Source organism: Erythrolamprus reginae, chromosome 3 (assembly GCF_031021105.1).
Source record: "Erythrolamprus reginae isolate rEryReg1 chromosome 3, rEryReg1.hap1, whole genome shotgun sequence".
Lineage (NCBI taxonomy): Eukaryota > Metazoa > Chordata > Lepidosauria > Squamata > Dipsadidae > Erythrolamprus > Erythrolamprus reginae.
This window is the reverse complement of record NC_091952.1, coordinates 84,818,077-84,839,496: the sequence shown is the minus strand read 5'-3', so window position 1 is coordinate 84,839,496 and position 21,420 is coordinate 84,818,077. Positions and strand designations below refer to the sequence as shown.

The 21,420-nt window shown below is 38.6% G+C and overlaps 1 protein-coding gene across 2 annotated transcripts in view; it reads right to left on the bottom strand.

Moving 5' to 3' along the window:
• CACHD1 (cache domain containing 1) overlaps positions 1–21,420 on the bottom strand; it is a 181,961-nt gene that overhangs the window by 20,143 nt on the left and 140,398 nt on the right. For both annotated transcript variants that reach the window (XM_070746074.1, XM_070746073.1), the window contains exons 10-16: positions 19,989–20,138; positions 19,716–19,839; positions 17,215–17,332; positions 16,375–16,543; positions 9,423–9,565; positions 8,437–8,618; positions 7,150–7,260 (exon numbers count right to left, since the gene is read on the bottom strand). In XM_070746074.1, coding sequence (XP_070602175.1) covers positions 7,150–7,260; positions 8,437–8,618; positions 9,423–9,565; positions 16,375–16,543; positions 17,215–17,332; positions 19,716–19,839; positions 19,989–20,138 — 997 coding nt within the window. The remainder of the gene's footprint in view (positions 1–7,149; positions 7,261–8,436; positions 8,619–9,422; positions 9,566–16,374; positions 16,544–17,214; positions 17,333–19,715; positions 19,840–19,988; positions 20,139–21,420) is intronic.

The following is a 21,420-nucleotide window of genomic DNA, read 5'->3' as shown; positions in this document are numbered from 1 at the left end:
TATTTTCAATTAACCAACCTGCTAGACTGTAAGCTTAACGTATTGCAGTAGTTTACCAACCATATTATGCTAAGCCAAAATCAAACAACTAGCTTAGTGGGATGTATGAATGCATTTTATTTTCAACTAAAATTCAACTGACAGGTCAAGGTGGAAAATAATAAATTAATCAATTGAGATGAAATGGTATTTGGCAGGGTTCCTTCACCTTTATTTCTTTTCTTCCATATCATAAAATATTATCTACATGAGAAGCCATGAGATATGTCACTAATTTTCTTTAAAACTAAATTAAAGTTTCAGCTGGCCAAATCTTTCTCAACTGAATCAAGGAAATCATTTTATGATTAGTGACGCTTGTCCTAATTCAAATTAGAATTTTATACGTCTCATCTCTTCAGTTTTATACATTGAACAATACATCAGTATGTTGAACAGAATACTACAGTATTTTAACTTTTTAAATGGGTATCACGCAGTTGTGCGCTATGATTTGATTTAATTTAAATCAAACTCCTGGCCTAATTATTAGCAGGAAATGCTCAATTCACACATTACCTAATGGGAATTTTTTAAAAGAAGAAAAACAGGATAAGACAAAAAACAAGTGGAGATACAGTATAATTTTAAGAATTCTCAGGAAACTGTATGAGTATGCATTTTCCAGAACAGTTGCTATAGCTAAGTGAATAGTACATTTAATTTAACGAAAAGCCCTACCAAAAGAGGATAAAGACAAACCCAACATTTGGATTTATTAAAATCCGACAGAAAAGGCATTTCTACCACTTTTTTAAAAAAAATCTGTACAACAATTTATCTAATATTCTCTGGCAACACACAAACCTGTCATCTCAGAAAAAACTGTTTTCCACATCCATTTTTCTCTTGTATAAATAATTATATACATGAGAAGCAAAACAGAGTTCTGTTCATAGCATTTTTAATTTGAAACCTGATCTTTTTCCAAACCATATAAAAATTCGACACAACTGCTTTGTCGAAGTTGTTAAGGTGACTGACTTTCGCTTTTCGTGAAATTAGTACCTGTCTTCATTAAAATAGAGCGATGGCAGATAAACTTAAACAGAAAAGCTGACATGTAAACAGAAAAGAAGAAACCCAGAAACAAAGCAATAGATACAATCCCTGGGCTCAGGACAGCCTCCAGGTCCCTCACAGCGTTCCAGCAGCTACAAAAATATAGGCGCCTCACGTGGGTAGATGCTGTTTAAAGAATCATATTCTTTTCAGCTTGTGGGGAAGTGCATGGCCTTCAGACCTCCTGCCTATTAAAATTCTTCACAGCTTTTCACTTCCTCCCCTCACGAGAAAGGGAATATGAATTCCCAGCAAAGATACTAAAATTCCAAGTAGCTGAAAGGTCAAAAGCTCTGGTTTAGAAATGAATATGGACACCTAATTGCCCATCAAATTGGTTAGAGATCTGGGGTTTAAACCTGAAATCAGCTTATATTCAAATGTTCCTTTTAGGGGATAAAATTTGGCTGGTGGAGAAAAGTCTCTTTTCTGAAAAGATAATTGTATCAGGGCTGTCTTGTCAAACTATTTTTTTTCCTTTGCAGTAGAGATTACACATCCGTGTGAAAATGCAAAAGAAAGGTCCTTTTCTGGCAAAAAAGGTCTAGTTTTAAAAAAATATGTTGCGCTCAAATGCTGTTAAAACAAATCTGATGCAATATTATGCATCCAGGCTTCCCTCCTAAGCTACCTAGGGTGGGGGCGAAACAAATTGCAATTGAAACTTTAAGGGAATAAAACTGCAATATGGACAGAAGCGTCTCTAAATCAGTGAGTAGTAGCTATCCAAGCAAAAACATTTACAGTCTTTATACACCTGTAAGACAGAAGTGAAATATGAAATAAATACACAAGATACACACGCACACACATACATGCTGTAGCCAAAAAGTCAGGAGGTGCCCCTTTTCAAACTACAGTGGTACCTCAAGATACGAACCCCTCGTCTTACGAACAACTCGTGATACGAACCCGGGGTTCAGAAAAATTTTGCCTCTTCTTACGAACTTTTTTCGAGTTACGAACCAGCGTTCGGAGACTGCTGGGAAGCCGCGCGGCTGTTTTAAAAGGTGACAGCCGGGCGGCGGGGTTTCCCAGAAGCCTCCCGAACGCCGGTTCGTAACTCGAACAAAGTTCGTAAGAAGAGGCAAAATTTTTCTGAACCCCGGGTTCGGTTCGGGAGGTTGCTGGGAAGCCCCCCAGCCCGGCTGTCACCTTTTAAAACAGCCGCGCCGCTTCCCAGCTGTCTCCCGAAGCCGAACGCGGAAGTTCGGCTTTGGCGTTCGGCTTCAGGAGACAGCTGGGAAGCGGCGCGGCTGTTTTAAAAGGTCGCAGCCGGCCTGGGGGGCTTCCCAGCACCCCCCCGAACCCCGGGTTCGGGGGGGTGCTGGGAAGACCCCCAGGCCGGCTGTCACCTTTTAAAACAGCCGTGCGTCTTCCCAGCAGTCGCCGAAAGCCGTTTTTTTGCGGGGGTTTTTTGGTTGCACGGATTAATTGACTTTACATTGTTTCCTATGGGAAACAATGTTTCGTCTTACGAACCTTTCGTCATACGAACCTCCTCCTTGCACCAATTAAGTTCGTATCATGAGGTATTACTGTACTACATTTTATCAAAGGCATAAATAATATTTTGTGATGCATCTATAAATGAAGTCAGCTGTTGCTCGTGACAGTTTAGGGCATTTGGTAAAATGTTAATCTGAAAAAGGGCTATCTGATTTTTGGTTACCATAGACCAGTGTTTCCCAAACATTTGACATATGTGTACCCCTTCTATAATTTTTGTAACGCTTAGTACACCACGTCAACAAAAAAAAGGAGGTATTTTAATAACAATCAAAATATACTTAATTTTTCTTTTTTTGGTACATACACAAAATAATAAGCGAAAAATAAAATTATTCATAATAAAATATAAATAAAAGTTATATTATAAATAACATTTATTTGGATCAACAAGTAGGATGAAATTGCGCTGAGATGACAGATCGTCATAATTTGGCTCCCTGGTTGTTAATTTTAATCTGAGATGCGGTTCACCGTCCAATAGTCTCTTCCTTTTTTTCGATTTAATGTCTACAAATTCTGAAAAAAGCAACTTCACATAAATATGAAGTTGGAAAAGGCAAGATGTATTTCAGAACTTTTTCTGAATGCATACCCCCACCAAACTCTTCCTGTACCTCTGGGGGTACACGTACCACACTTTGGTAAACACTGCCATAGACTCACAGGGCTCTGCTCCTATAGTAAGTGTGTGTGTGTGTACATGTGTGTCTGTGTGTATTAGAGAGAGAGGGAGAGAGAGAGAGAGAGAGAGAGAGAGAGAGAGAGTATGTATGTGTCTGTCTGTCTATGTTCCTCATCAACCATTGATAGCAACCACTGATTTCCATTCAGTCTTTTTCTCAATTTTGATGGCATTAATATGGGTTTTAATCCCCTTTACTATTGGTTTGCGCACAGAAGCTTATGTGCATGCACAGAAACATCCCGGGTGGGTAAGCGGAGTCTCCCGCCACCGGTGCTACTGGTTCCTAGAACTGGGCTGAACTGAGAACAACCTGCCACTGATGTATACTAAACAATTTTACTTGGTTGTGCATTCTCAGCCTCTCTTCCTTCCCTCTCCCCTTTCGCCCCCTTAAGTCTAGGCCTAGGGCATATTACATCAAACTGGAGCCCAGGCAGAAAATGGTAGCACAATAACCAAAGACTTTAAGAAGTAAAGTATACATGCTTTTACTTTAAGTCCCCTGTTGTGTTCTCTGTAACGTTCCCTTTTTTGTTGCATTCTCTGTATTTTATTTTGTTTTTAATTAGGTAGGTTTTACATTGTATTTTTTCCTATGTAAGCCACCAAATTGCTTAATTACAGAGGCGTAGAAATATGCTGGATAAGTGAATAAATTCCCTGCAGTGGGAGAAACACTTTCCTAAGGCCATTTTTACATGGCATCATTTTTATTCCCCAATCCCTCCTCAGCATTTTGAAGCCAGCCATATGATTATCTTCATTCCCACCAATTTCAGGATGGCATGGGATACTTTGAGCCAAACCATATTCCCCCCAGCAACTAAAAGGATAATGCAAAAACCATCATCTATCAATTTCCCATCCCCTGAGCTATGGTGGTCCCTAAGTAACAAACATTCCCTAACAGAAAGGATAAAAATTGCTAGTCTCCATTTTCAACACATTTAGTATGCATTTGTCTGACTGCTTGGCAAGAAATCTGAGTGGCTGTTACACAGAACAAGCTGCTTGTTCACTAAATGGAATTCTTCCTGCATATAAATTTCAAGTAAAATATGTAACAGTGCTAGGAATTCAAACCCTGCTTTTTTTATACCATGAAATTGAATAGAAATTAATCAGAAGACTAAGATGTGGTCTCATATAAAATTGTCCAGACAAGCTATGGAATTCACATGGTAGCAGGAGTGGTGAGACCTTATCTATCAGACCTACTTCCAAATCAGATCAATCTCCAGCACTGCTAGTACAGTGTTCCCTCGATTTTCGCGGGGGATGCGTTCCGAGACCGCCCGCGAAAGTTGAATTTCCGCAAAGTAGAGATGCGGAAGTAAATACACTATTTTTGGCTATGAACAGTATCCCAAGCCTTCCCTTAACACTTCAAACCCCTAAATTACAATTTCCCATTCCCTTAGCAACCATTTAGATTATTACTCACCATGTTTATTTATTAAAGTTTATTTAAAAAAAATGTTTTTTAAAGGCAGACGAAAGTTTGGCAATGACATATGACGTCATTGGGCGGGAAAAACCGTGGTATAGGGGGGGAAACTGCAAAGTATTTTTTAATTAATATTTTTTAAAAACCGTGGTATAGACGTTTCACGAAGTTTGAACCCGCAAAAATCGAGGGAAGACTGTATTATCAGAAGGAGATGCCCCAGAATGGTATCATGGGAATGCAATGGTACAATATCCGTGACGATTACAAATAATGCCTTGTGTGGAAAGTTTCGTAGGATTCATCCAGTTTCAACTCCATCTAACAAACCAGGCCTTTTCAACTTATGTTGGCTTTTTCAAGCTAATCCAGACAAGAAGTTTGCCCAGATGAACTAACTTTATTCAGGGTGTCCAGGGGGAAAGCATTTTGAAATTCCCTGATATTTCCCTGACATTTCACTGTAACTTGCGATCTAGTTAAGGCGTAGTCGTAAATGACGTCATACCAAACGGCTAAGCCGTGGAGAAATATTGGTAGCTGAGGAAGCAAGTTGTTGACACAGTTATGCTAATTTTTGCTTGACTCTGCCAGGCAGCGCAATCTGTGTTTTCTTTTTTACATGATTTTCCCCTGACTTTTAAACATTTTAATACAGTTTGGTTTCCCCCCTGATTTATTCTGGTTTTTTTCAAAAATTCCCAGATAATTCCCTGATATTTCCTGAACTGCCAATTTCCCTGATAATTCCCTGATTTCCCTGTTTTCCAGGTTTGCTGGACACCCTGTTTATGGTAACATTACATTGGCAGAATCTTTGAAATCTGAAAATATATTTCTGCCCTATAGCTGTTGCAGCGCAAGAAACAAGGGATACCTTGAAATGTTTGTCATTACTGCCATGGACTAAGCTGTTGATTATCCAATAGTTCCCCTGGCTTCAGCTGTTTCTCGACTCCCAAGGTCATTCCCACATACCCTTACATCTTGCGAGCCCTGGATTATTCCCACTTAACATTCTTGTGTTATCATGAGTTAAGACTCCCTACCACCCAGCTACTAAACTCGGCACATCATGACAATCTAAACAAGCCTTAGCTATACACAAACCCGGCAACTGAAACCTGGAGGCCCAGGTCCTTATAAAAGATATTGGGTATGTGTTCTGTATATAGAAGCTTAAAAGATGCCGAAGTAGGAACAGCAGCTGTGAATAAATGATAATATCTTGCCCAGACGTGGAGGTCTGCTGATACCCATATTTTACTCCATAGCTCAAGATTGCATATTGTTGCCTTAGCAACTGACACATGAAACGGCCATAAAAGACTGTCTTCGAAAGCCTGTACTTGCATGTATTTACAACAATGTGCAGAAAGGGGGGGGAAAACCTTCCTTCAGTCATATGCTACTATTATAGTACATAAACAATTCTGGTGAAGGGATATACAGTACACGTACAATGCTGAAGTTTTCTCTCCAATATATTTGCAGATGGATCAGTTTCACAAGAAACCATTAAGAGCAACAGCAACCCTCTCTTTGAAGCTCTCTGGTTCCTTATTTTGGCCTGGGATTGCAGGAGACTGCGTCCCTTTTGCACGCAAAGCCCAGATGCAGACAAAAGCTTCTTCCCTCTAACTGCATTCCAAACTCTACGTCACCAGCAATCACATTAGATATATACAAAGTTCCATTCCTTCCACAAGAGCCAACTGTAGTTAAACATGCTAGTAAACTTACTTATCCAAAAGAAGTTCAAGGTGCTACACAGAAACAGATCCAACCAGCCAATCTAGCATTCAGAAATTTAGGACTGCAAACCCAATGGCTCTCAGCTATCACACTCAAAGATCAGACTGATGATGTCTGAAAGATTTGGAGGGCTACAGTTGCATGCTGTATTTCCTGAAGATATCATATGCCATCCTGCTAGTACTTACTCCACTCCAGAAGTTTTAGCACTACAGTTCCCAGAAATCAAGAGACATTCTTACAAAACAAAAAAAGCCAGGAGAAAAATGTTGGAGATCAGCTGAGATGATAAAGAACATTATTTAATATCAGCAAGGGAAAGGAGCAATTGGACTAATATCACTACTTTGCCTTCTGGTCAATGGGTAATGTCAAAGAGACTGTTTTGTAGTTCATAAATTCAACACTCCCAATTTTTCTGCTGGGATGAAATTCTGATCTATTTTATCCTTCCATACATTAGTGCAGTGTTTCCCAACCTTGGCAACTTGAAGATATCTGGACTTCAACTCCCAGTATTTGCTGGCTGGGGAATTCTGGCAGTTGAAGTCCAAATATCGTCAAGTTGCCAAGGTTGGGAAACACTGCATTAGTGGGCTAATTTATTTGGAGATCAAGATATGATCATCACAGCTAAATACAAACATACCTTGAGGAATGGACAGTATGGCTGATGGTAACCACATAGCCCGCTCCACCAACATCTAAATATGGCCCAGTTAAAGTAATTAATCCTGGATTGGCCACTGCATGGAGGTACCTATTGGAAAATGAAATCATCACTTTTGATGTAACAGAATAATTTCACATGACAAAGAGAATCTTGTAATATGTGAATTCGACCTCTGAAATATGGAAAAATGCATAAAGCCATAGAAACACAGGCAATGTTTAAAATCAGTCGAAGTCATCTATCAAATCTGTATCCCATATTCCATGTTTTTTTTAAAAAGGCAAAATATTTTTAGGATTAGAATGTGTCAATATTAGGGTGAATCCATAATTATTAAAAGATGACAGATATAAATTGGTGAGACTCATTTCAGAGAACTGAATATCCTAATTGAAAAGTTGCACTGAAAATATGAATTTCATTTTTCCTGTTTCAAGAATCATCTCTGGAATTATCAAAGATCTCAATTTCTTGCTAGTGTTGAAGCCACCCTCCTATTCCCACCATTCTGAATTTCTCTAATTTAAACAGTGTCTGTCCTATAATTATGTATATATAAATATCTGAACTCTAAAGAAAAGAGTGATAAAGAAATGTTTTTTTCCTCCCAAATCTTCTATACTTTGCTATTCCAGAGGATTAAAAACAAGGAAGAGATAGATTGACAGGATTGGCAGAAAGGACTGACAGCATGAGAAGCTAGGGAGAGGCAGTCCGCATTCGGTTAAATTCATTGGCTTCTGCTTTGATTAGCAAAATGGCTTAGTTCTCAGGCAGCATGTGGAGTGGGGTACATTTAGGAATTTCCTCATGGTTATTATCTCATTTACAGTGTATACAAAACATTTTCTTAAGCCAAGCTTGTGCATAATTAACAGGCAACTTAAAATGGGATTGCAACATAAGAAATTTACAGTACAGCAGAACAACTCCTCAAAAATAGTGTGAGAAGCAACAATGCCATGAGGATCTGAAATTCATAAAGAGAACCCCAAAAGATAAGTGCTAATGAATTTTGCAAACAGCAGATTTTGGTATTCGTGTTTATTTGCTGTCCCACCAAAGGGCAATGAAAAAGAATTTGCCTGCTAAACCACAAAAAGCTGACCAAAATTTAATACATTAACAGAAACTATATTGTTGCACTTGAAGATATTTCACCCGCCAGGGATTTTCCCCCACTATAAATCCATCATGGAATATTCAGTATTATTAGCCTGAATGGTTTTCTTAAACCTTTCATAGTGGGATCCTAAAACTCACCATTGTCTCCTAGTGGGATCAAATGCTTTGTCCATGAGGGAACCAGGATAAATTCTGAGCACCCCATTGGGCGTTGCTATGTAACGGCGGACAATGTAACTGTTCAAGCTACTCATTTCCATTTGTGTCATCCATTCATCTGTGACGTGACTGGTAGCCATTACTTCATTTCTGACAGAGAACTGCAAAACAAAGAGAGAGCTAGCAGGGTTTCCTTTAAAACTTGACTGAAAAGATAATAAGCTGCTTGCAGAGTTTTTTACAGATTCATCGGAGATAATCTAAACCCAATTACTACCTTAAAATCTTCTTTCACCAGATGGATCTAGCAATTTTTAAAAAGTAAATCCTAACACTAATGAAATACTGTTGGCAGCATTCACAGTACTTAATGTTTTACTTTGAATCTAAATCCTTGTACTTTTAATTTTATACATTTTCAAAATGAAGAGCATTTGGTTTTTTCTGTGCTTGTAACATTGACCTGATTTTCATATTGTTCACACTGCTATCTAACAAAATTTTGTTTTTCTGCTATCAAAAACTGTTGTTTTAGTTAAGTAAACTATTTGGGGGGCATGATCTTAAATCATTCATTTTGAAATCCATAGCTGGCTTAGATTCTTTTTAAAAATGGCCTTAGAGAATATTTTTCTTTCTACATCAAGGAAGAAATATTCCAACTTTCAATGTGCTACATTTTTCATGTTGACAAGAACAAAGTTTACCTGAAGTCAAAAATTAATAAAAACAACAACAATAGCAAAGAATTAAAAAAAACGGTGCAACCCAAAGAACCATAAAAACTCAGCTATCCGATCAAAGAAAAATCCAAAAACCTAGCCAAATATTCTTCAGAGATCTTCAAAACGCAGCTGCTCCTTTCAAATCTCACATCAAAGAGTTTCAACAAATCAAAACAACATCCCCAAGGACAGAAGCATCATAAAAAAGTTTGGAAGATAAAATGGGCACAAAAATCATACTTTCAGCCCAGGGTTGGCAATGAGGCGGGTGTTGTCACTCAGATATGCTGTATAGTGTTCCACCATCCTCTTGGTCTCAGGCTGGCTTAGATGTTCATATGGAGACGAGAAACCACCTGCAGACAGCATCACTGTAGGGCTTTCTGGAAAGACAGCATAGATAAATGGTTTAAGTCACAAAATGTCCCTTAGCATTTAGCTGTAGAAAATCCATTATCTAGCTGAACCCACCCCTACCTGTAATGTATAAGCATGTTTAATTTAAACTGGGGAGGAGAATACCTCAAATGAATACCATATTTTTTCGGAATATAAGACGCACCTTAGTTTTGGGGGAGGAAAACAAGGAAAAGAAGCCTCTGCCTCCCAGCAATTTGCCAAACAGCAAAGATTATATACAGTAGTCCCTCACCTATCGCTGGTGTTACGTTCCAGACCCGGCCGCGATAGGTGAAATCCGCGATGGGGAATTTATCGACTGATAGTACTTATTTAAGTATTTATATTGTAATTGTTTGGTAAGTTTTCATTGTTTTAAGTGTTTATAAACCCTTCCCACACAGTATTTATTTTAGATACAGTATTTAAATACAGTATTTACAATTTTAGATTTTTATTTTTTTTAAAAAAACCTGCTGATCGAGTTCCGTGGGCTGTTTAAATCTGCCGATCGACTTCCTTAGAAACCCGCGAACCAGCAAAGATCCGCGAATGATTTTTCTCATTAATATTTCTTGAAAACCCGCGATGAAGTGAAGCTGCAGTAGGTGAAGCGAGATATAGCGAGGGACTACTGTACACTGTTTGCTATGTATTTCTGTGCATGTGTGCCTGGTTTATAGAAATAGCAAATAATTGGAGAAATGTACATTATGGCAGAATATTAATCCCATAAAATTTTCTTAAATGTAGTAACACTAACTCCTCCCAATTATTTAAATAGATCTACTCCAAACATGACTAAGTCAGGGTTTAACTCAGCTGCCTTATCTTAATATTAAAAGAGGACACTGTTACATTTCAGATTATACTTCTACATATCTTTAAAACTGATGTGGCTTTCTGGAAGTAATCTCTGCTATTTAAAAGAAGATACAATAGCACTGGGCCTCTTCAGATCAAGCATTTATTTTAAAAAGCTTCTCCATTTTGTTAAGTTAATAATAAAGCAGTCTTTAAAAAATAAGTCTAATAATTTGAACATTCTATAGGCATTTATAGATATTGATTTATCTCCTTGCAGCAAAAAAACCAAACAGCTAGTTTCAGCACAGTCTGATCCCTCCAGCAATTTGCCAAAGTAAAGCTTTAGTTTCACTTTCATTTTAGCACCTGGTCTTTCGGGCAATTTCAATCAATCAAGTGTCCGGAGGCAGATGATCAGTGGCTTGTGCTAAGCAGGATCTGCTGCTGTTTGCTGTGATAATTGCTGGCAGGCAGAGACCAAAGAGTGGGGGTAGATAGGTGGGGCTACATTCAGTGTATAAGATGCACCAGGTTTTCACCCTCTTGAGGTGGGGTAAAAAGGTGTGTCTTATACTCCCAAAAATATGTCAACTGTCTGGTTTGGTTCTGCAACCCAACAAAACAGACACAGACTTCAAAGAATAATCAGAACTGCAGAAAAAAACCAATTACTGCCAATCTGCCTTCCATTGAGGACCTGTATACTGCACGAGTGGATAGAGGACTGTGAAAATATTTATGGACCCCTTGCATGCTGGACATAAATCGTTTCAACTCCTACCCTCAAAACATCGCTATAGAGCACTGCACACCAAGACAACTAGATACAAGAACAGTTTTTTCCCCGAACGCCATCACTCTGCTAAACAAATAATTCTATCAACATTGTCAAACTATTTACTAAAGCTGCATTACTATTACTACTTATTTTCTCATCATACCTCTCACCCATCTCCTCCCACTTATGACTGTATGAATGTAACTTGTTGCTGTACCCTTATGATTTATAATAATATTGTTTCCTGATTGCTTATTTGAACCCTATGACAATCATTAAGTGTTGTACCTCATGATTCTTGACAAATGTATGTTTTCTTTTATATACACTGAGAACAACGCACCAGAGACAAATTCTTTGTGTGTCCAATTACACTTGGCCAATAAAGAATTTTATTCTATTCTATTCTGAAGTGCTATTGTGCTTCTCACCACCAGGGTGCATTGTTGTAATGAAACTGTACTACATAACATTATTATCTTAATTCCCTACTATTTCTATTCAGCAACAAGATTGAAACAGAAGAAACAACTATTATACTTCCGGATATTATAGGAAAATGGAGCAGTTTGGGTGGATGAGTGGAAATGGTAGAGACAGCTACCTAGACTGTAATAATGTGAAGTCCCTTCAATTCAGTCAACTCCTGCTGACCTAATGAGCATGTCCATTCCATTTTCTTGGTGGAAAGTGATTTGCCTTTGACTTCTTCTGGAATATGAGTTTCAATCTCCAAGAGGTATCCCATTCAAATAATGATTTACCATGCTTAGCACACAATGAAAATGTGTTCAAAGAAACATTCTATTAAATTAGTGGTAGGTTCCTACTGGTGCAGTCCAGAGCGCCGCACTGGTAGGAACCCACTGATGACACAATTTTTGGTGATTTTTTCCCCCAGGTCTTCTGAAAAGGAGCTTCTCAGCTGTGCTTCGGATGAAGATTAAAGGTCAGTGTTAAGATGAGGGCAGACGGGAGGACTTCTTCTGACATGGAAACACCGGGGAAAAATCATCGAAAATTGTATCATTTGTTTTCGTAGATTTTCACAGGTATAAGAATGCAGATTGTTCTGAGTTCAGGTTTTTCCCTGTGTAATATTTCGAGCTTTAACGTCACAAAGACGTCCTTCCTGGAGTCTACGTTTCGGCCGGCCAGGAAGGACATCTTCGTGATGTCAAACTCCGCCCATGGAATTCCCTATTGGGATTCCCCACCTCTGTTTGAGCCTCCCGACCGGCCCGACAGTTCTGTGGCTCTTTTGAAAAGCTGACAGCTGGGCGACGGGGCTTCTCAGCGTCCTCCTGAACCCGAATGCCGACCCCGAACTTTTGGCGAACTTCCGGGTTCGGCATTCAGGAGAATGCCGAGAAGCCCCCTGGCTGTTTCAAAAGGCGACAGCCGGGCGGCGGGGCTTCTCAGCGACCTCCTGAATGCCAAACCTGGAAGTTCGGCAAAAGTTTGGGTTTGGCGTTCGGGTTCGGGAGGACGCCGAGAACCCCCCCAGCTGTTTCAAAAGGTGGCCAGGTGGTGGGGCTTCTCGGCGGCCACTTGAACCTGAACCTTTGCCGAACTTCCGGGTTCGGCATTGGGAGAACGCTGGGAGGCACCCGGCTATTTTTAAAGGTGACAGCCAGGCGGTGGCGGTTTTTTGCGTTTTTTTTCTTGCACGCATTAATTCATTTTACATTGTTTCCTATGGGAAACAACGTTTCGTCTTACGAACTTTTCGCCTTACGAACCTCCTCCGGGAACCAATTAAGTTTGTAAGAAGAGGTATTACTGTATATGTCAGGCATATATAAAGATCAGGATCTTTATATAGATCAATCTATCAGGCATCTATAGATTAGGTGCCTTCTACAATCAGCCCGCCTAATAGTAAATAATGACAAAGTATCCAGTCATGGAAAAACAGCTGTCAAAAGCAAACTGGATGGTCTTGAATAAGCCTGGATCTACAATGTAGAATGTTACTTCTGGTAGATTGAAAATGCCTGCAAGTCTTTTAATTGCCCACTAATGCAGAAAAAGTCAGTGATGATCAGCTAAGAATAATAGAAACAATAGTCAGGAGGCACTAGGATTTTTCAGTGTATGGATCAACTTTCACCCTCTAGTAGTGATATCCAGATTCTGTTCTCATAATTCCAAAGTCTGGAAGCCGCCAAGTAGGAAAGTATTGGTGTACACACTGTACAGTAGTCCTTGATTTACAATAGTTTGTTTAGTGACTGCTCAAAGTTAATACAGCAGTGACCATTTTTCATAGTTACCGCCTTTGTAGCATCCCCATGATCAAAATTCATGGGGCATTAAGATGAGAGTGGGCGGGAGGGTTCATATTTATCTCCTTTGCTTTTCGTAACCTTCTGACAAGCAATGTCAATGGGGAAGCCAGATTCACTTAACAACTGGGTTATTAACTTATTAACTGCAGTGATTAAAAACAGGATCCAGAAAGAACTCTTAAAATTGTCTTGCTTAGCAACCAAAATTGTTGTAGTAAGTCAAGGACTATCGGTATTTAATATAACATGTTGTATGGGAAAAATAAGCTGGAAAATATTTTTTTTTCATCCTTCATTGTTTTTTTATTAATTTTCCTCAGCTCCTTAAACGGTAACAATAATTACTATATAATAACCCATTTTTTTTGTAAATACTTTTCAAACAATGCACATTTAAGGGGATAATAGAAAAGAGATTGATAACATTTTTATTGAGGAGCAAAACTGTGGAACTACATGATGAAAAATCTTTTATTTCAAAAAACAACTTATTATTTTTCTAACTACAAATTTCCTGATACAGCATGACCTGGAGCAAACTTCTAAAGTGAATGTGCCTGGTTTCAATGTATAAATTTATTCTGATTTCTTATTAAAAAAAAGACAATGCTTCACTGAATTCAAAAGTTTTAAGCAGTTTTTAATATCTCTGAACTTGCCAATTAAAAATATTTCAAAGTCTATTCTCTCCAGAGTTCCAGCTTCTTTTTACAAAGATTGACAGTATTAAATATTTATAGCTAGGAATAAAATCTGCATAATTCCAAAATTACTAGGATACACCATGACTGGCATGAACATCAATGTTTTCATGTTATTGCTAATGATTTATTTGACAGCCAGGAGAATCAAGCTCAGCTTTGAAATAGTGTAATAACACTACTTATATTTAACACATTCTGTTTTCTGGAAGGTAAGTTATGCAGCTGTCTATTTCCAAGATATATTTATTTTAATTTTTTTTAAAGCAAAGAAATACACAATCCCAAGACACTTCATTTCACTTGTACATTTAACTAATTTGCAGCCAGGTCTATTTGGCCAACAGTTGCTAGAATTCACTAAAATAGAGTGACTGAAAGGAAGACAAACTTTATATTGAATTAGACCCTTTGACCTTCTGGCTTAGTGTTGTTGATACCGGCTGCCAACAGTTCCCTAATGTTTCAAGCTTTTTCTAATCCTCTCTGAAGATGCCAAGGACTGAACCTAAGTTCTTCTACATTCAAAAGAAAGATATTATTCTTCCTGTTACTCAATTATCCATTAAGAACATTTAATTATATGCCAAAGTAAGGCAATCCTCCTGAAAACAAAGGCATGAAGTTTCTTAGTCAAGTAGTGGGATTAGAAGAAAAAGATGTATCAAGGTAACATGTGCATGACTAAAATCTTATCTGTTTATTTTCATTTCTTGCTGATGGAAAAAAAAATATCACTTTTCATATTGACATCTACCAGAACCTAATTCTCTGGCTCCTAAGCTATATAATCTTTGAGCTAGCTAGGAAGCTCAGCATTTGTCTGAATAAAATTATGGAACCTCTCCCAACCAAATTAAATTACATTTTTGATATTTTTTCTTTACATACTCTCCATAAATTTTCTTCTGGGTTCCCACAATTAGTAACAATTCTATCCTAATGCATAAACAAATCGTTTCAATGTTTGATCCCCAAAAGTTGTTGAACTATCCTACCAATCTAAACCAGTGAGTATCAGAAATGATGGGTGGTACAATCTACTGATATCTGGAGACAGAAATTCAAGGAGGTTAATGACTTAGTATTATCTGGAAATTTCTTCACAACTATGCAAGACAAGATCATAACATTCATAGTTTCCTATCCCCTCTATTAACTAAAATACAGTGGTACATCTACTTAAGAACGCCTCTACTTAAGAACTTTTCTAGATAAGAACAGGGTATTCAAGATTTTTTTGCCTCTTATTAATAACCATTTTCTACTTAAGAACCTAGCCCGGAAAAATTTTCAAGGAAATTTGAGAGTGGCACAAAGGCCCGGCTAGTTTCCTGCCATTCCCCCTTTAATCCCGGCCATCTCGGCTTTTCTGGGCTGCCAGGAGCCTTTCGGTGGCGCTTAAGGAGGCTTTGGCAGTCCAGAGCAAACAAAGCATTTTCCTTTCTCTGGGCGCTTGGAGATGGAATAAACCTCTGCCAGCGCCTAGAGAAAAGAAACGCTCCCTTCACTCTGGGCAGCGACTGTCCTCCTCCTCTTCTTCCTCCTCCTCCTCCTGGCCCAAATTCCGAGCTTTTATTTCTTTCCTAATGGGTTTGCACGCATTATTTGCTTTTACATTGATTCCTATGGGAAAAATTGCTTCTACTTACAAGGTTTTCTACTTAAGAACCTGGTCACGGAACGGATTAAGTTCTTTAGTAGAGGTACCACTGTACTTGGATGGATATCTTTAATATATTTTAATAATTAGTCTTTATAGGCCTAAAGGATTAGTGTCTAGGACTGGAGGGTGGAATCCCAGGATTAGAGTCCAAACTTTTATTAAAAGGCAAGAAGATGCTTATTATATTGCACAAGTACCAAAGAGACATAAAGAACAATTGGTCTTTATGGTTAGAAGAGAGGCCAAAATAACAGTTTTGGGGTTAAGATCAAGGGTAGAATTGAATATAGGTAACATGACCTCAATTTAGGAAAGTCTAGTATTATAAGGCTGCTATATTTCTTTCATCCTCTTCATGAACATTGTAATGTAGTTCATACTTTTAGAAACTATCTGGAAGTAATCTAAATAATCGTTATCCTGAAATGATTGAAATCCTACCTGAAAGAATTCCAAAAATTGATAAACAGGGATTCTGATAACTTATCAGAGCTGATTGAACTTTCATTAAGAAAGTATGGGACAGATTTTAGGAAAAGAAATACTTTACCTAAGGTTGCCAGTTGTTTGAAATGCAGACAAGCATTGGGCTGGCCCAAGAGATCCAGACGATGATAAAGGAGTTTACTACTGGGTACAGTGTTGAGGTTTTTAAGTTGTCTAACAGGTATTTCTGGTTGTATTACAACTATACACAAAATGAAAGATGTGTCTTGAACCTAAAATATAAGTAAGCATGATTTAATAAAGGAATGCATTTCTATTTCAAATGAAGAAGCAAAAGTGAAAGGTTTATAAATGTTTTAATGTACAGTAAGTAAACATTTCTGGTCTACAATTTCAAAAATCGGCACTTTCTTTAAACATTTCTTTCTCTTGGGCTCTTTGAGATTTGTAATTTTCCAATTTATTTACAACAGGGTAAGTTACCTAATATTTTGTATCAGTTCTCCAAATTAATTCATCCTAGTAGATTTATAAAGGATTTCCATATATGTTGACTATCAAATAATGACCAACATAGACTTAATAACATACTTTATCTAAGAATCAATTTAAATATTCAAAATTAACATGATCAATCCTTGTAGCAACCTTTCTTCACAGGAATGCATCCTATTAATGTCTGAAGATTGACTGACACAGCAGTCATAAACAGGTATGAAGTTTAATTTTTTTTTAGATTTATGTGGCATAGTTCTTAAGTATTTACCAAGATACAACTCTTAGCCACAGCAAACACTAGACTTAAATCTTGATTCTGCCTGGCCTGGAGGCATGTAATAAGACTCCTATTGCTTGGAAATCTAAGAAAAAGAATGCCTATTTTGCTGCAATTAAAAAATGCCTTCAGCTTCAATATATTATCATATCTTCAAGTGTCACTTACCATTTTCCAGGCATAACTCACATTGTAGGCATCTTTCCCAATTTCACGCAATTTGTTGACATGCCAAGACAGTGACGAATTCACGGGGACTGTAATAAGTTGACTGCCGAGGGGGAGGCTAAGTTGACAACAAATAACATCCATCAACTACTCAAAATGGGAAACCAACTCAGTACTGGTTGTTGTTTTTTTTACTTTAAAGTGAGATCACTCAGGGAAGGGCTGCATGGAATTTATTTTTAATTAAAATAGAAATAGACTGCTTTGCTACATTCTATTTACTCTTCGTACTCAAAGCCAACATGCTGGTTCTGATCACATGAATTGGTTGCAGATGAAACATTTCAGTGCCAATATACAGGGAATGAAACCACCAAAGGCACTGGTTGGAGAAGAAATGGCAAACAGTTGGGTGCCTAGTTATACACATAGGCAAATGATAAAACTGCCCCATATCTGGTAGATAACTAACTCCTTCAAGGGAAAGGAAGACTCAAGAATCAAACAGAGCTTCCCTTCTTCACGTATTTCCACTAGCAAAGCTCTGTTCACATTAAAGGAATTGGAGGAGTCTGGAAAGTAGGTCCACAAAAGTTAGAGCCAGCAGTTAGGGCTGGCAAAAGAAACTATCAATTTTGCAATAGTCCACCATCTCTTTGCTGGATACAAGGTGGGTGGGGCAATAGAATCCTCCCCCTCTCTTCCACCAATTGCAATGCTCGCTTGCATGTGTTGCTTAACATGCAAGGCAAGAGCGTAGTGTCTTCACTACACTCAAAAGAATATTGTTCTCATCTTCTCCAGGCTTCAAATGCCAGAAAAGACACTTGCAGCCACAATCTGCAATACGCAACTGAGACAGATGGTGTCCTGATGTCTCTTTTTCAGCAGAGTTGGAAGGAAGAGCAGGAGCCTTATTAAGAAATAACAAAGGACTGACATTTGCAAGACTCCATGATATAGTCCAGGACTATGCAGCTGAAATATCTTGACACTCTTACTCATTGCTTTTTTAACCAAACTTTTCCATGTTAGCTCTATTCTGTGCGACTGAAGCAGAAGATAAAGCCAATCATGCAAGAATCTATACAGCAGCAACAACAGAAATGATGACTTGCTTATCACATGAGACAGTTGATGGCGAACTTTTTTTTCCTCGGGTGCCAAAAGAACGTGGACGAGTGCTATCTTGTATGCACGAGTGCCCACACCCATAATTCAATGTCAGGGGAAGGTGAAAACAGCTTCCTCCGCCCCCTGGAGGCTGGAAACGGCCTGTTTCCCAACTTCTGGTGGGCCCAGTAGGCTGGTGTTTCGCTCTCCCCAGGCTCCAAAGGGTTCCCTGGAGCTGGGGGTGGGGGATAAAAACACTCTTCCCCAGGCCCCTGGAGGCTCTCTGGAAGTCAAAACACCCTCCCAATGCCTCTGGCAGCCAAAAAAGTCAGCTGGCCAGCACACACATGCATATTGGAGCTGAGCAAGGGCAACCGCTTGGGTGTCAGCAGATATGGCTCCATGTGCCACCTGTGCCATGGGTTCGCCATCACTGACATAAGACATTAAGGATCCCAATCTGTATGGCATTAGAGCAGGAGTATAAAACTCAGAGCATAACACAATTTATTTGGACTTCCCCCCCCCTACACCAAAACGGGCGTGGTCATGGTCAGCACATGAAGCATCTGAACTGTGGGCCGGGAGTTTGACAGCTCTGATTTAGAGGAAGTGACTAGCCCAAGCTTGTTCTTGTGCCAAAAGCACAAGAACAAGACTCCTCCACTCGAAATAGAATACCCTATGAGACTAGACTTTCAATCCTGGGCCTAGAAAGTTTAGAACTAAGATGCCTTAAACAAGATCTAAGTATTGCCCACAAGATGATATGCTGTAACGTCCTGCCTGTCAGCGACTACTTCAGCTTCAATCACAACAACACAAGAACACACAACAGATTTAAACTTAATATTAACCGCTCCAAACTTGACTGTAAAAAATATGACTTCAGTAACCGAGTTGTCGAAGCGTGGAACTCATTACCAGACTCCATAGTGTCATCCCCAAACCCCCAATACCTTAGATTATCTATGGTTGACCTATCCAGATTCCTAAGAGGTCAGTAAGGAGCGAGTACAAGTGCACTAGAGTGCCTTCCGTCCCCTGTCCTATTGCTCTCCTATATCTCCTATTCCTTTCTTCTATTCCTACATCTCTTCTTCTATTCTTTCATTGATATGTCCTATTACTATATCTTCTTTTCTATTCTTTCTTAGATATATTTTACTTTGAGTATCTCCTCTATAACCTTCATCATGTATTTTACTATGTGTATATAGATATATACCCACTAAAACCCTCTTTGTGTATTGGACAAAATAAATAAATAAAATAAAAATAAAAATAGAACAGTCTTCTGCTTTCTAGTCTGATACCTTCACCACTATATCAAAATGGCTCTCAAGCATACACTTAAGTTTATATAAAGCATCAATTCAAAGTCTTACCTGAGGATATTCTGTCGAACTAGTTCAAATTTTGGAATATTCTCATAATGTATTATATCTGTGTGAAGCGGTGGTTCAGAAAGCAAGTAGGGTCTGGTAAGAGAGGGGTGCATAAGTGTATACCCTAAAAATAACAAAAAAATAAAGAAATAACATGTGGTTTTTGAATACACATTATATTGATACGATATTGGAAGGCTGGTAAATATCAAATTAACTTACTCCGACAATGAAATTTATTATCTTCCCATATAATAAGAACCAAATTATTACCTTTATCATCAATTAGAAATGTGTAGGAAGCCAAAGAATCTTGGTAATAGGTTACATCTTCCAAAATATAGGCTAGATTAACATCCACTCCAACAATTCCTAACAATAGATTTCCAAAGTAACATGGCTTGCTGACAGTCATTATCAGACCTGTTTAAAAATAGACAAACACCAATAATTAGCAATGGGAAATCTGGAGTATCTGAGAACAACCAGCTCGTGATTCAACAGGACTTTAAAAATAACTGTATATAGGCTTTTAACTTTAATTTGCTAAGGAAATCCACCAATGCTTTTCATTAACATTTATTAACAACCCACCAAGGTAGCATTATTTCTCATTCTTGTTTGGGACCTAAATGCCCAACTTTCAACAGCAAACGTTTTGGCTACTTCAGAGACTGACAGGACTGTGTTGTGGTTAGCTCTGGCCCAGCTCCTGCCCCAAGGACTGTGGATGTGGGGGAGACATCCACATGCTGCAGGCCTGTTTTGCCCCCGGGGGAATCTGCTGATGAAGGCTCCTCTGACCAAGAAGACATGAGTGACAGGGAGGAGGAGAGTGTGGCAGACAGCTCAGAAGGAGATCAATTATCTAGCTCCTCCTTGGATTCAGAACAAGAGTTAATGATACAGCCACGCATGCGGAGAGCGATGCATAGGCAACAACAACTGAGAGATTATTATCAAAGAAAATGAGGCCACCTGTGGTTAGGTGGGGCTGTGGTAATTAGTGAGGCTGCTATAAATAGCAGCCTGTGGGTTTGGCCATTGTGGAGGATTATCTGATCGTTGTGTTTTGTGACTGCTTTACTGACTTTGACCTTTTGTGTGCTGATTTTTCCCCGCTTTGAAACTAAACCAGAGCAAAGTGCGTTTCATTTTGTGAAAGAAGAAGGACTGTGAATTGCCTCACAGCTGCAAGCTAAGTATCACAGAACTGATAAGGGACTTGTACAAATTACCAGTTTGTTTGGAGATGAGTGCTCTTTGCTATACCAAAAGAGGGCTTAGTTTAAGTGAATTTTCATTATAAAGAACATTGTTTTGAATTTTCAAACGTGTGTGTGTCTGAAATTTGTACCTGTGAATTTTTGGGAGGATTCTACCAGAGAGCCCGACAGAACAGACTGAATATGTATTTATTGTATCACATCATATTTCAGTAAAATAACACTTAGTATAACTAAGTTGCAAATATAATTTTTACCTCATTTGTTACAGCCAAGAAATCAGCAAAATCTCCATTATAGGCTCTGTTTTGACATTCTGTCATTATGTGTTGGGCTGAATACAGTGATACCTCATGATACGAACTTAATTGGTGACGGGAGGAGGTTCGTAAGGTGAAAAGTTCGTAAGATGAAACAATGTTTCCCATAGGAATCAATGGGAAAGCGATTAATGCGTGCAAGCAGAAAACTCACCCCTT